A 15120-nucleotide genomic window follows, 5' to 3' on the forward strand; every position below is an offset into this window, starting at 1 on the left:
GGATCGTCCCCTGAGTATTCTCAGACCATAATGCCTTGAAATTAGAACTAAATCACAACAAGAAGTTTGGAAGGACCTCAAACATGTGGAGGTTAAGGACCATCCTGCTAAAAGATAAAAGGGTCAACCAGGAAATTAAGGAAGAATTAAAAAGATTCATGGAAACTAATGAGAATGAAGATACAACCGTTCAAAATCTTTGGGATGCAGCAAAAGCAGTCCTAAGGGGGAAATACATCGCAATACAAGCATCCATTCAAAAACTGGAAAGAACTCAAGTACAAAAGCTAACCTTACACATAAAGGAGCTAGAGAAAAAACAGCAAATAGATCCTACACCCAAGAGAAGAAGGGAGTTAATAAAGATTCGAGCAGCACTCAACGAAATCGAGACCAGAAGAACTGTGGAACAGATCAACAAAACCAGGAGTTGGTTCTTTGAAAGAATTAACAAGATAGATAAACCATCAGCCAGCCTTATTAAAAAGAAGAGAGAGAAGACTCAAATTAATAAAATCATGAATGAGAAAGGAGAGATCACTACCAACACCAAGGAAATACAAACGATTTTAAACACATATTATGAACAGCTATACGCCAATAAATTAGGCAATCTAGAAGAAATGGACGCATTCCTGGAAAGCCACAAACTACCAAAACTGGAACAGGAAGAAATAGAAAACCTGAACAGGCCAATAACCAGGGAGGAAATTGAAGCAGTCATCAAAAACCTCCCAAGACACAAGAGTCCAGGGCCAGATGGCTTCCCAGGGGAATTCTATCAAACGTTTAAAGAAGAAACCATACCTATTCTCCTAAAGCTGTTTGGAAAGATAGAAAGAGATGGAGTACTTCCAAATTCGTTCTATGAGGCCAGCATCACCTTAATTCCACAACCAGACAAGGACCCCACCAAAAAGGAGAAATACAGACCAATATCCCTGATGAACATGGATGCAAAAATTCTCAACAAGATACTGGCCAATAGGATCCAACAGTACATTAAAAAAATTATTCACCATGACCAAGTAGGATTTATCCCCGGGACACAAGGCTGGTTCAACACCCGTAAAACAATCAATGTGATTCATCATAGAAGCAAGAGAAAAACCAAGAACCATATGATCCTCTCATTGGATGCAGAGAAAGCATTTGACAAAATACAGCATCCATTCCTGATCAAAACTCTTCAGAGTGTAGGGATAGAGGGAACATTCCTCGACATCTTAAAAGCCATCTATGAAAAGCCCACAGCAAATATCATTCTCAGTGGGGAAGCACTGGGAGCCTTTCCCCTAAGATCAGGAACAAGACAGGGATGTCCACTCTCACCACTGCTGTTCAACATAGTACTGGAAGTCCTAGCCTCAGCAATCAGACAACAAAAAGACATTAAAGGCATTCAAATTGGCAAAGAAGAAGTCAAACCCTCCCTCTTCACAGATGACATGATACTCTACATAGAAAACCCAAAAGTCTCCACCCCAAGATTGCTAGAACTCATACAGCAATTCGGTAGCGTGGCAGGATACAAAATCAATGCCCAGAAGTCAGTGGCATTTCTATACACTAACAATGAGACTGAAGAAAGAGAAATTAAGGAGTCAATCCCATTTACAATTGCACCCAAAAGCATAAGATACCTAGGAATAAACCGAACCAAAGAGGTAAAGGATCTATACCCTCAAAACTATAGAACACTTCTGAAAGAAATTGAGGAAGACACAAAGAGATGGAAAAATATTCCATGCTCATGGATTGGCAGAATTAATATTGTGAAAATGTCAATGTTACCCAGGGCAATATACACGTTTAATGCAATCCCTATCAAAATACCATGGACTTTCTTCAGAGAGTTAGAACAAATTATTTTAAGATTTGTGTGGAATCAGAAAAGACCCCGAATAGCCAGGGGAATTTTAAAAAAGAAAACCATATCTGGGGGCATCACAATGCCAGATTTCAGGTTGTACTACAAAGCTGTGGTCATCAAGACAGTGTGGTACTGGCACAAAAACAGACACATAGATCAGTGGAACAGAATAGAGAATCCAGAAGTGGACCCTGAACTTTATGGGCAACTAATATTCGATAAAGGAGGAAAGACTATCCATTGGAAGAAAGACAGTCTCTTCAACAAATGGTGCTGGGAAAATTGGACATCCACATGCAGAAGAATGAAACTACACCACTCTCTTTCACCATACACAAAGATAAACTCAAAATGGATGAAAGATCTAAATGGGAGACAAGATTCCATCAAAATCCTAGAGAAGAACACAGGCAACACCCTTTTTGAACTCGGCCATAGTAACTTCCTGCAAGATACATCCACGAAGGCAAAAGAAACAAAAGCAAAAATGAACTATTGGGACTTGATCAAGATAAGAAGCTTTTGCACAGCAAAGGATACAGTCAACAAAACCTACAGAATGGGAGAAGATATTTGCAAATGACATATCAGATAAAGGGCTAGTTTCCAAGATCTATAAAGAACTTCTTAAACTCAACACCAAAGAAACAAACAATCCAATCATGAAATGGGCAAAAGACATGAACAGAAATCTCACAGAGGAAGACATAGACATGGCCAACATGCACATGAGAAAATGCTCTGCATCACTTGCCATCAGGGAAATACAAATCAAAACCACAATGAGATACCACCTCACACCAGTGAGAATGGGGAAAATTAACAAGGCAGGAAACCACAAGGCAGGAAACCAGAGAATGTGGAGAAGAGGGAACCCTCTTACACTGTTGGTGGGAATGTGAACTGGTGCAGCTACTCTGAGAATACTGTGTGGAGGTCCCTCAAAGAGTTAAATGGAGACCTGCCCTACGACTCAGCAATTGCACTGCTGGGGATTTACCCCAAAGATAAAGATGCAATGAAACGCCGGGACACCTGCACCCCGATGTTTCTAGCAGCAATGTCCACAATAGCTAAACTGTGGAAGGAGCCTCGGTGTCCATTGAAAGATGAATGGATAAAGAAGATGTGGTTTATGTATACAATGGAATATTACTCAGCCATTAGAAATGACAAATACCCACCATTTTCTTCAACGTGGATGGAACTGGAGGGTATTATGCGGAGTGAAATAAGTCAATTGGAGAAGGACAAACATTATATGTTCTCATTCATTTGGCAAATATAAATGTTGGTTAAAGGGAATAGAAGGAAAGGGAGAAGACTTGGGTAGGAAATATCAGAAAGGGAGACAGAACATGGAAGACTCCTAACTCTGGGAAACGACCTAAGGGTGGTGGAACGGGAGGCGGGCGGGGGGTGGGGGTGACTGGGTGGCGGGCACTGGGTGTTATTCTATATGTTGGCAAATTGAACACCAATAAAAAATAAATTTATTATTAAAAAAACTTATTTGTATTACTTCTCACTTGAAAACATATTCCTGATTACTGTTTAAAATGTACAGAAGGGGCAATCAGGTGGCTCAGCATTTTAGCACTGCCTTCAGCCCAGGGCCTGATCCTGCAGACCTGGGATCAAGTCCCACGTCAGGATCCCTGCATGGAGCCTGCTTCTCCCTCTGCCTGTGTCTCTGCCTCTCTCCCTCTTAAAAAAAAGAAAAACACAAGCACTAAGTTTGAAATTCCTTAAATGGACACAAGCTATGGTCAAGAGATGCATAGAAATTATATTTAAAAAATTTAAACCTAGTCGTAAGATTTCTGGGTCATAAGGTAATTCCTTTTTTCACTTTTTGAGGAACCTCATACTATTTTCCATAGTGCCTACACCAGTTTTCATTCACACTAGAGGGAAAGAGCGTTCCACATTCTCCATATTCTTGCCAACACCTGTTGTTTCTTGGTTGCTAATTTTAGCCATTCTGACAGGTATGCAATGATATCTCATTGTAGTTTGATTTGTATTTCTCTGATGAAGAGTGATGATGAGCATCTTTTCATGTCTCTGTTGGCTGTCCAGATGTCTTATTTGGAGAAATATCTGTTCGTGTTTATTGCCCATTTCTTAACTGGATTATTTATTTTTTTGGTGTTGAGTTATGTAAACTGTATATATTTGGGATACTAACCCTAAAGGCTATATATGAAAAAACCCCACAGTGAACATCATACTCCATGGGGAAAAACTGAAAGCTTTACACACAAAGTCAGAAACAAGATAAACATATCCATTCTCAGTACTTTTATTTAACATAGTACTGGAAGTTCTAGTCACAGCAACTAGACTGCAAAAGGAAATAAAAAGTATGCAAGTTGGTAAAGAAGAAGTAAAACTTTTTCTATTGCAGATGACATACTATAGCAATATTTATATTTATATTTATATTTATATTGCAATACATATAACACCAAAATCTACAGGAACTGATCAATTAATTCAGTAATCATAGGATGCAAAATCAATGTGAAGAATTCTAATGCATCTTTATACACTAATAACGAAGCAGCAGAAACAGAAATTAAGAAAATAATCCCATTCATAATTGCACCAAAAATAATAAGAACCTAGAAATAAACCTAACCAAAGAGGTGAAAAAACTGTTCTCCAAAAACTATAAAACACAAATGAAAGAAATTGAAGATGACACAAAAAAAATGGAAAGACATTCCATGCTCATAGATTGGAAGAACAAATATCATTAAAAGTCAATCAGGACTGCACCTGGGTGGCTCAGCTGGCTAAACATCTGACTTTGGCTCAGGGCATGATCTCAGGGTCTTGGGATTGAGCCCCATGCCAGGCTCCTTGCTCAGTGGGGAGTCTTCTTGTCCCTCTGCTCCTCCCCCACTCATGCTATCTCTTTCTTTCAAATAAATAAATAAAATTTTTTAAATGGTACAACTTAAAAAAATAACATAAAATGTCAATCATCATATATTTAAATATATTTAAAGAATGTGTCTCTTATTGAGCACAGTTCTGCTTCATTATATCATGCATTCATTTAATAACATCCATGCAGGACAATCAATTCTGTTTCCTCTCTCATTCCTCCCTTATATATTTTTCCTCTAGAGCTACCTGTTATTACCTGCAGCTCACATTAGTTGGAAACTCTGCTTGCTCACCATCATTGTACACAGTTCCCTCGTAGTCTTTTTCATAGAAGACTCCATGAGGCTGTATGCTGAATGGTTGGGAAGCGCGGTTGTAAAAGATCACCTGGATGGTGTCACCCACCTCAGCCCGGATCACTGGCCCTGCAAGATAGGAAGGAGAGACAATGGAAATAAAAACAGGGATCACCAGGGAGGATGGAAACAAAATAGGAAGGAGGGGAAGAAAGGGGAAGATAAAAAGATAAAGAAACCCTCTCTTTGCAATCATAATAATCCCTTCCAAGTGTATTACAATTTATGTTTATAAAAAGCACCTTAAAATCCATTATCTCGTTTTGATCTTCAAACATCATACACAGGGCAGGAGATATTTTCATTTTACAAATAAGGAAACTGCAGCTCAGAGAAGTGGAACTGATTTTTCCAAATTCAAATAGCTGGTTGGGAACAGAATCAGGACATAAATACAGGGCTTTCTCCCACCTCACTCTCAGGTTCAATCCTATTTCCCCTACATTTATTTCTCCTCTCCCCATAGCTACATTTTCTGATAGGATCCACCTAAATATCTGATCTTGCCTCAATCTTAAATCAATTCTGAACACATAAAGTTATTATGTCTATAATAACTACCTGAACTCGGTAGTTGAGCCATGATTCCTGGAGTTATCTTTGTTCCACAACTCAGCACTTCTGACCTATTTTGGGTCACCTTTGAAATTAACCAGAAATATTAAGACAATACAATACCCTGAGCATTTATGCTGGCCCAAATCCTACTTCAGTTTTTTTGGCTTGTTTTCTACTCAATTTCCATACCTAATGCTTCACCTCTGATCCAAAAAGCAAATGAAAAAGAAAACATAGCATAGCAAAACATGAGATGTCATAGAAAATGTGTTAAGGGAGAAATTTATAGCTATTAATATTCACATTAAAAAAGATCTCAATCAATAACCTAACTTTAGTACTTGAGGAATCAGGAAAAGAAATACAAAGTAAACCCGTAGATGGAAGGAAATAATAAAGACTAGCACAGAGATAAATAAAATACAGAATAGAAAAACAATAAAGAAAATCAATAAAACCAAAAGTCGGTTCTCTGAAAAGATCAACAAAATTGATGAACTCTCAGTGAGATGGACTATGAGAAAAGAGAGAAGATTCATATTACTGAAATCAGAAATGAAAAGGAGGACAGTACTACCAATTCTACAGGAATAAAAAATAAGATAGTTTGAAAAATTATACACCAACAAATTGGATAACCTAGATGAACAGAGTCCCAGAGTAGAAAACCTACCAAGACTAAAGAATAAAGAAACAGAAAATCTGAATCAAATTATAACTAGCAAGGAGATTTTTTCTTTATTTTAATATTTACTTCATAACAGTGTAGGTAACATACAGAGTTATAATAGTTTCAGGGGTACAATATAATGATTCAACACTTTCCTACATCTAGAACTTATCACAATAAGTGTCCTCCTTAATCCCATCACTTATTTCACCCATTCCCCCCCAACCTCCCCTATGGTAAGCATCAGTTTGTTGTCTACAGTAAAGAGTCTGTCGTGTGGTTTGCCTTTCTCTTTCTCTTTTACTTTTCCTTTGCTCCTTTGTTTTATTTCTTAAATTCCAGATGAGGGAAATAATATGGTATTTATCTTTCTCTGACTGAACATTTTTCATTTAGTATTATTTTCTCTAGCTCCAACCATGTTGGTGCAAATGGCAAGATTTCATTCTTTTTTCTGGATGAGTAACATTCCATTGTGTATATATACCACCTCTTCTTCCCTTGGACACCTGGGCTTCTTCTTTAATTTGGCTATAATAATGCTTCTATAAACTTAGAAGTGTGTGTAGTCCTTTGAATCAGTCTTGTATTTTGGGGATAGATACTGCGTAGTGTGTTTACTGGATTGTGGGGTAGTTCTATTTTCAACTTTTTGAGGAAACTCAATAGTATCTTCCACAGTATCTGCACCACTTTGCATTTCCACCAACAGTGAAAAAGGGGTACCTTCTCTCCAAATCCTCGCCAACACTTGTTTCTTGTGCTGTAAATTTCAGCCATTCTGACAGGTATGAGTTGCTACCATATTGTAGTTCTTTTTGTTACTGTTTTGCCTTTTTACTTTAATTTTTTTAGTTTTAAATTTAAATTCATAAATAAATTTAAATTCAATTAACATATAATGTATTATTAGTTTCAGATGTACAGTTCAATGATTCATCAGTCTTTCATATAATTCCTAGTGTTCATTATATCACTGTAGTTTTTTAAAAGATTTTATTTATTTATTCATGAGAGACACAGAGACAGAGGCAGACATAGCCAGAGGGAGAAGCAGGCTCCATGCAGGGAGCACAATGTGGCACTCAATCCTGGAACTCCAGGATCATGACCTGAACTGAAAGCAGATGCTTAACTGACCAACCCAGGTACCCCTATTATGCCCATTTTTAATTGGCATCTTTGTTTTTTGAGTTTTGAGTTGTATAAGTTCTTTATATATTTTGGATACTAATCCTTTATTGGATAAATCATTTGCAAATATCTTCTATCATTCTATGAGTTTCCTTTCAGTTTTCTTGACTGTTTGCTTCATTGTGCAGAACCTTTTTATTTTGATGTAGTCCCAATTGTTTATTTTGCTTTTTTCTCCCTTGCCTGAGGAAACATATGTAGAAAGAAGTTGCTACTGGAAATGTCAAAAAGGTTACTTCCTATGTGCTTCTAGGATTTTTATGGATCTAGGTCTCACATTTAGGTCTTTAATCCACTTTGAATTTATTTTTGTATATGGTGTTAGAAACTGGTCTGGTTCCATTCTTTTGCATGTAGCTGACCAGCTTTGCTAATACCATTTGCTGAAGAGATGGTCTTTTTAAACGGGGACAGTCCTTTAAGCAAATGGTGCAGGGAAAACTGGGCTACTACATGCAAAAAAATAAATAAATAAAGCTGGACTCTAATTTAATACCACATAAAATTTAACTTAAAAAATATTAAGACCTGACTAGAAAGAACTCACCATAAAAGAAAGAATCAGAAACAGTACAATTACAGTTACAGAATTTGGATTACAATTTGATGTCAGAAATCCAATTCAGAAGAACAATTATAAAGCTACTTGTGGCTCTGGAAAAAAGCATAAAGGAATCAAGAGACTTCATGACTGCAGAATTTAGATCTGATCAGGCTGAAATTAAAAATCAATTCAATGAGATGCAATCCAAACTGAGGTCCTAACGACAAGGGTTTATGAGGTAAAAGAAAGGGTGAGTGAATAGAAGACAAGTTGATGGCAAAGAATGAAGGTGAGGAAAAAAGAGAAAAACAAATTAAAGACCATGAGGAAAGGTTAAGGGAAATAAATGACAGCCTCAGAAGGAAAAATCTACATTTAACTGTGGTTGCAGAGGGCGCCAAAAGGGACAGAGGACCAGAAAGCATACCTGAACAAAACATAGCTGAGAATTTCCCTAACTTGGGCAGGAAAACAGGCATTCACATCCAGGGGATAGAGATATTCCCCACTAAAATCAATAAAAAACCATTCAACACCTCGACATTTAATAGTGAAACTTGCAAATTCCAAATATAAAAAGAAAATCCTTAAAGCAGCAAGAGACAAGAGATCCCTAACTTATATGGGGAGAAATATGACTAACAGCAGACCTCTCCAAAGAGACCTGGCAGGCTAGAAAGGGCTGTCAGGATATAGTCAGGGTCTAAATGAGAAGGACATGAAGCCAAGAATACTTTATCCAGCAAGGGTCTCATTCATAATAGAAGGAGATATAAAGAGCTTCCAAGATAGGCAGAAACTGAAAGAATATGTGACCACCAAAACAGTTCTGCAAGAAATATTAAGGGGGGGGGATCTCTGGGTGGCTCAGCGGTTTAGCACCTGCCTTTGGCCTGGGCGCGATCCTGGAGTCCTGGGATCGAGTTCCCCGTGGGGCTACCGGCGTGGAGCCTGCTTCTCCCTCATCCTGTGTCTCTGCCTATCTCTCTCTCTATGTCTATCCTGAATAAATAAAAAAATAAATCTTTAAAAAAAGAAATATTAAGGAGAACTCTAAAATACATAGGAAGTACAAAGAAATAATCTACAAAACAGGGACCTGAATAGGTATTATGATGACACTAAATTCATATCTCTCAATAATAACTCTGAACGTGAATGGGTTTAACGATCCCATCAAAAGATGCAGGGTTTCAGGCTGGATAAAAAAGCAAGAGCCACCTATTTGCTGTCTACAAGAGATTCCTTTTAGACCTAAGGACACATAGAGCTTGAAAGTGAAAGGTTGGAGAACCATTTACCATTCAAATGGTCCTAAAAAGAAAGGAGGGGTAGCAATCCTCAGATCAGAAAAATTAGTTTATCCCAAAGACTGTAGTAAGAGATGAAGAGGGACATTATATCATACTTAAAGGATCTATCCAACAAGAGGACCTAACAATCATCAATATTCATGTCCCTAATGTGGGAGCTGCCAAGTATATCAAGAAATTAATAACCAAAGTAAAGAGATACTTAGATAATAATACATTGATGCTAGGAGACTTCAATACGGCACTTTCTGCAAATGACAGATCTTCTAAGGAAACATCTCCAAAAAACAAGAGCTTTAAATGATACACTGGACCAGATGGATTTCACAGATATTTACAGAAATTTACATCGAAACGCAACTGAAAACACATTCTTCTCAAGAGCACATGGTACTTTCTCCAGAATTAGACCACAGACTGAGTCACAAATCAGGTCTTAACTGATACCAAAAGATTGGGATTCTCTCTTGCGTATTTTCAGATCATAATGCTTTGAAACCTGAACTCAGTTACAAGAAGAAATATGGAAGAAATTCAAACTCATGGAGGTTAAAGGCCATCCTGCTAAAAATGAAAGGGTCAACCCTTTTCCTAAAGGGAAATTAGAGAAGAATTAAAAAGATTCATGGAAACTAATGAGAATGAAGATACAACCCTTCAAAATCTTTGGGATACAACAAAAGCAGTCCTCAGAGGTATATATATATATATATATATATATCAATCACAATACAAGCATCCCTCAAAAAACTGGAAACAACTGAAATACACAAGCTAACCTTGCCCCTAAAGTAATGGGAGAAAGAACAGCAAATAAACCTACATCAAGGAGAAGAGAGATAATAAAGATTCAAGCAGAACTCAATGAAATAGAGACCAGAAGAACTGTGGAACAGATCAAGAAAACCAGGAGTTGGTTCTTTGAAACAATTAACAATATAGATAAAACATTGGCCAGCCTTATTAAAAACAAAAGAGAAAGGCTCTAATTAATAAAATCACAAATGAAAAAGGAAGGATCATCACCAATACCAAGGAAATACAAATGATTTAAAAACCATACTGAGGGGGGGCACTTGATGAGATGAGCACTGGGTGTTATGCTATATGTTAGGAAATTGAACTCCAATTAAAAATATGTATAAAAATAAAAAAATTAAATTAAATTAAAAAATAAAAACCATACTATATGCAGCTATATGCCAATAAATTCGGCAATCTAGAAGAAAAGGACGCATTTCAGGAAAACCACAAACTACCAAAACTGGAACAGGAAGAAATAGAAAACTTGAACAGGCCAATACCCAGGGAGGAAATGGAAGCAGTCATCAAAAACCTCCCAAGACACAAAAGTCCAGGGCCAGATGGCTTCCCAGGGGAATTCTATCAAAAGTTTAAAGAAGAAACCATACCTATTCTACGAAAGCTGTTCGGAAAGATAGAAAGAGATGGAATACTTCCAAACTCGTTCTATGAGGCCAGCATCACCTTAATTCCAAAAGCAGACAAAGACCCAACCAAAAAGGAGAATTATAGACCACTATGCCTGATGAACACAGATGCAAAACTTCTCAATAAGATACTAGCCAATAGGATCCAACTGTACATTAAGAAGTTATTCACCATGACCAAGTGGGATTTATCCCTGGGATGCAGGGCTGGTTCAACACACATAAAGCAATCAAGGTGATAGATCCTATCAACAAGAGAAAAAAACAAGAGCCATAAAATACTCTCAGTAGAGGGCAGAGAAAGCTTTTGACAAAATACAGCATCCATTCCTGATCAAAACTCTTCAGAGTGTAAGGATAGAGAGAACATTCCTCAGCATCTAAAAAGCCATCTACGAAAAGCCCACAGCAAATATCATATTCAATGGAGTAACACTTGTTGCCTTTCCCCTAAGATCAGGAATATGACAGGGATGTCCACTCTCACCTCTCCTATTCAATATAGTACTAGAAGTCCTAGCCTCAGCAATCAGGCAACAAATAAGAAATAAAATGCATTCAAATTGGCAAAGAAGTCAAACTCTCCCTCTTTGCAGATGACATGATTCTGTACATAGAAAACCCAAAGACTCCACCCCAAGATTGCTAGATCTCCTACAGCAATTTGGCAGTGTCGCAGGATACAAAATCAATGCCAAGAAATCAGTGGCATTTCTATACACTAACAATGAGACTGAAGAAAGAGAAATTAAGGAGTCAATCCCATTTACAATTGCACCCAAAAGCATAAGATACCTAGGAATAAACCTAACCAAAGATGTAAAGGATCTCTACCCTAAAAACTCTAGAACACTTCTGAAAGAAATTGAGGAAGACACAAAGAGATGGAAAAATATTCCATGCTCATGGATTGGCAGAATTAATATTGTGAAAATGTCAATGCTACCCAGGGCAATTACACATCGAATGTAATCCCTATCAAAATACCATGGAGTTTCTTCACTGAGTTGAAACAAATAAACTTAAGATTTGTGTGGAATCAGAAAAGACCCCGAATAGCCAGAAGAATATTGAAAAAGAAAACCATATCTGGGGGCATCCCAATGCCAGATTCCAGGTTGTACTACAAAGCTCTGATGAAGACAGTGTAGTACTGGCACAGAAACAGACACATAGATCAATGGAACAGAATAGAGAACCCAGAATTAGACCCTCAACTTTATGGTCAACTAATATTCAACAAAGTAGGAAAGACTATCCACTGGAAAAAGGATAGTTTCTTCAATAAATGGTGCTGGGAAAATTGGACAGGCATGTGCAGAAGAATGAAACGAGACCTTCTTTTACACCATACCCAAAGAGAAACTCAAAATGGATGAAAGATCTAAATGTGAGACAAGAGCCCAACTAAACTCTAGAGGAAAACACAGGTAACACCCTTTGTGAAGTTGGCCACAGCAACTTCTTGCAAGATACTTCTATGAAGGCAAGGGAAACAAAAGTAAAAATGAATTACTGGGACTTAATCAAGATAAAAAGCTTCTCCGTAGCCAAAGAAACAGTCAACAAAACTAAAAGACAGCCTACAGAATAGGAGAAGATATTTGCAAATGACTATGAAATAAAGAGCTAGTATCCAAGATCTATAAAGAACTTATTCAACTCAACACCAAAGAAACAAACAATCCAATCATGAAATGGGCAGAAGACATGAACAGAAGTCTCACAGAGGAAGACATAGACATGGCCAACAAGCACATAACAAAATGCTCTGCATCACTGGCCATCAGGGAAACACAAGTCAAAACCACAATGAGATACCACTTCACACCAGTGAGAATGGTTGAAATTAACAAGCCAGGAAAGAACAAATGTTGGAGAGGATGTGGAGAAAGGGGAACCGTCTTGCACTGTTGGTGGGAATGTGAACTGGTGCAGCCACTCTGGAAAACTGTGTGGAGGTTCCTCAAAGAGTGAAAAATATAACTACTCTATGACCCAGCAATTGCACTGCTGGGGATTTACCCCAATGATACAGATGCGGTCAAACGCTGGGACACCTGCATCCCAATGTTTATAGCAGCAATGTCCACTTTAGCCAAACTGTTGAAGGAGCTTTCAGTGTCCATCGAAAGATGAATGGATAAAGATGTGGTCTATGCATACAATGGAATATTCCTCAGCTACTAGAAAAAACAAATACCCACCATTTGCTTCAACGTGGATGGCACTGGAGGATATTATGCTGAATGAAGTAAGTCAATCAGAGAAGGACAAAAATTATATGTTCTCATTCATTTGGGGAATATAAAAAATAGTGAAAGGGAATAAAGGGGAAAGGAGAGAAAATGAGTGGTAAATATCAGTGAGGGTGACAGAACATGAGGCACCTAACTCTGGGAAATGAACAAGGGTTGGTGGAAAGGGTGGTGGGCAGGGGGTTGGGGTGACTGGGTGATGGGCACTGAGGTGGGCACTTGACAGGATGAGCACTGGGTGTTATGCTATCTGTTGACAATTTGAACTCCAATAAAAAATAAATAAAATTTAAAAAAATAGATTAAAAAATAGATTAAAAACCTGGGGAGAGGATTAGTTACGATGGCAGATGAGTAGGGGACCTCTACCTCATTCCTGAAATTTAGCTAGAAAATTATCAAATCATTCTGAACACCTATAAAATCAATCAGAGATCTGAGAAAAGAAATGCTGCAATTCTACTAATAGAAAAGCAACCACTTTTTGGAAGGGAGGAGGTACAGAGACATGAATATAGAGAGATATATTGAAGGATACAGCATCAGGGAGATAGCTGGCTTAACAAAAATAAACCAAAGTATTATAAGCAGCAGAATGCAAAATCAGAATTTCAGAAGTCTGCTACATCTGGGACATCCCTTAAAGGTGCTCAGGTGACAAAGAGGGGTGGAATCCCAGGTGGGATAGCAAGGTCTGTGGATCCCCAAGGTCACAAGAATAACGGTTATACCTGAGTGTGGCAGAGTTCCCAGGCATTAGAGTGGGAAAGCTGGCCAAAAACAGGGAGTCTAAGCAATGGCTTTCTGCTCAGTGATGCCATAGACTATGAATTACTGCATGGTGGAACAACTGCTCTCTTGGCATGGGCCCAGGAAAAGGCAGATGTACAGAGAGACCCGCCTCCCACCCCAGGGGGGATCAGCAGGGACCTGCACAGCAAGAGTCCATAAAATTGGGAGACTTGAAACTCAGTTGCATGCCTCAGATAAAAACACTCAGTTTTTAGGCTAAGTGAAGGGGATCTGTGGGTGGCTCAGCAGTTTAGTGTCTGCCTTCAACCCAGGGCGTGATCCTTGGGTCCCGGAATCTGGTCCCACATCGTGATCCTGGAGTCCCTGGATTGAATACCACATCAGTCTCCCAACATGGAGGCTGCTTCTCCCTCTGCCTGTGTCTTTGCCTCTCTCTCTCTCTCTCTCTGTGTGTGTGTGTGTGTCTCATGAATAAATAAAATCTTTAAAAAAAAAAGGCTATGTGAACAGAATTCTCAGGGAAGCCAGGGAGACATTGGGATGCTTCTCTGTGAGTACTGACTGAAGAGTAGGACACACAAACTTTCAGCTCTAGGCCTAGAGAGTGGGGTGCTGCCATTTTCATCCTGCCCATCAGTGCTGAAAGCCTTCAGAAGGGAGCAAAACAGCAGCACATGGTGGAATCCAGGGCCACTTATAGGGACCCCAGTCCCCCAGCACTGGAGGCACATTTCCACAGCTGCAAGCATATCTGAGGATAACCTCAACAGGTGCCTCCCTCAGAAGACCAGCAGGAACAAGTGGCTGCACCAAATTTACAGAACATAGCTAAAAACACCAATTCTTGGGAAAGCAGTATATAGCACTAAAAAAAATCTTTAGTCTTTCAGTTTTATTTTTGATCTATTGTCTTATTTTTTTCAATTCTATAAAGATGATTATAAATATACTAGCTGGGCTTGAAAATGCATAGAACACGAGTAAGAATCCTTTACTGTAGAAATCAAAGAACTAAAATCTAATCAAGCTGAAATTTAAAATTCTATTACTGTGATGAAGTCACAAATGGAGGCACTAAAAGCAAGGATAAATGAGGAAGAAGAGATAGTCAGTGATATAGAAGATAAAATGATGACAAATTAAGAAGCTGAGAAGAAGAGAGAAAGACAATTACTGTATCACAAAGAGAGACTTAGAGAACTCAGTAATTCTATAAAGTGAAGAATATCCAGTTAATAGGGGTCTCAGAGGA

The 15120-nt window shown here is 38.2% G+C and overlaps 1 protein-coding gene across 5 annotated transcripts in view; it reads right to left on the reverse strand.

Annotated features, from left to right (window-relative positions):
• Positions 1-15120, reverse strand: part of HEPH (hephaestin) — a 107409-nt gene that overhangs the window by 59354 nt on the left and 32935 nt on the right. For all 5 annotated transcript variants that reach the window (XR_013374369.1, XM_077887370.1, XM_077887369.1 and 2 more), the window contains exon 9: positions 5065-5196. Coding sequence is in view for 4 of the 5 variants with exons in the window: in XM_077887370.1 (XP_077743496.1) it covers positions 5065-5196 (132 nt within the window). In the remaining variant the exon portion in view is untranslated. The remainder of the gene's footprint in view (positions 1-5064; positions 5197-15120) is intronic.

This window comes from Canis aureus, chromosome X (assembly GCF_053574225.1).
Source record: "Canis aureus isolate CA01 chromosome X, VMU_Caureus_v.1.0, whole genome shotgun sequence".
In the NCBI taxonomy this organism is placed as follows: Eukaryota; Metazoa; Chordata; class Mammalia; order Carnivora; family Canidae; genus Canis; species Canis aureus.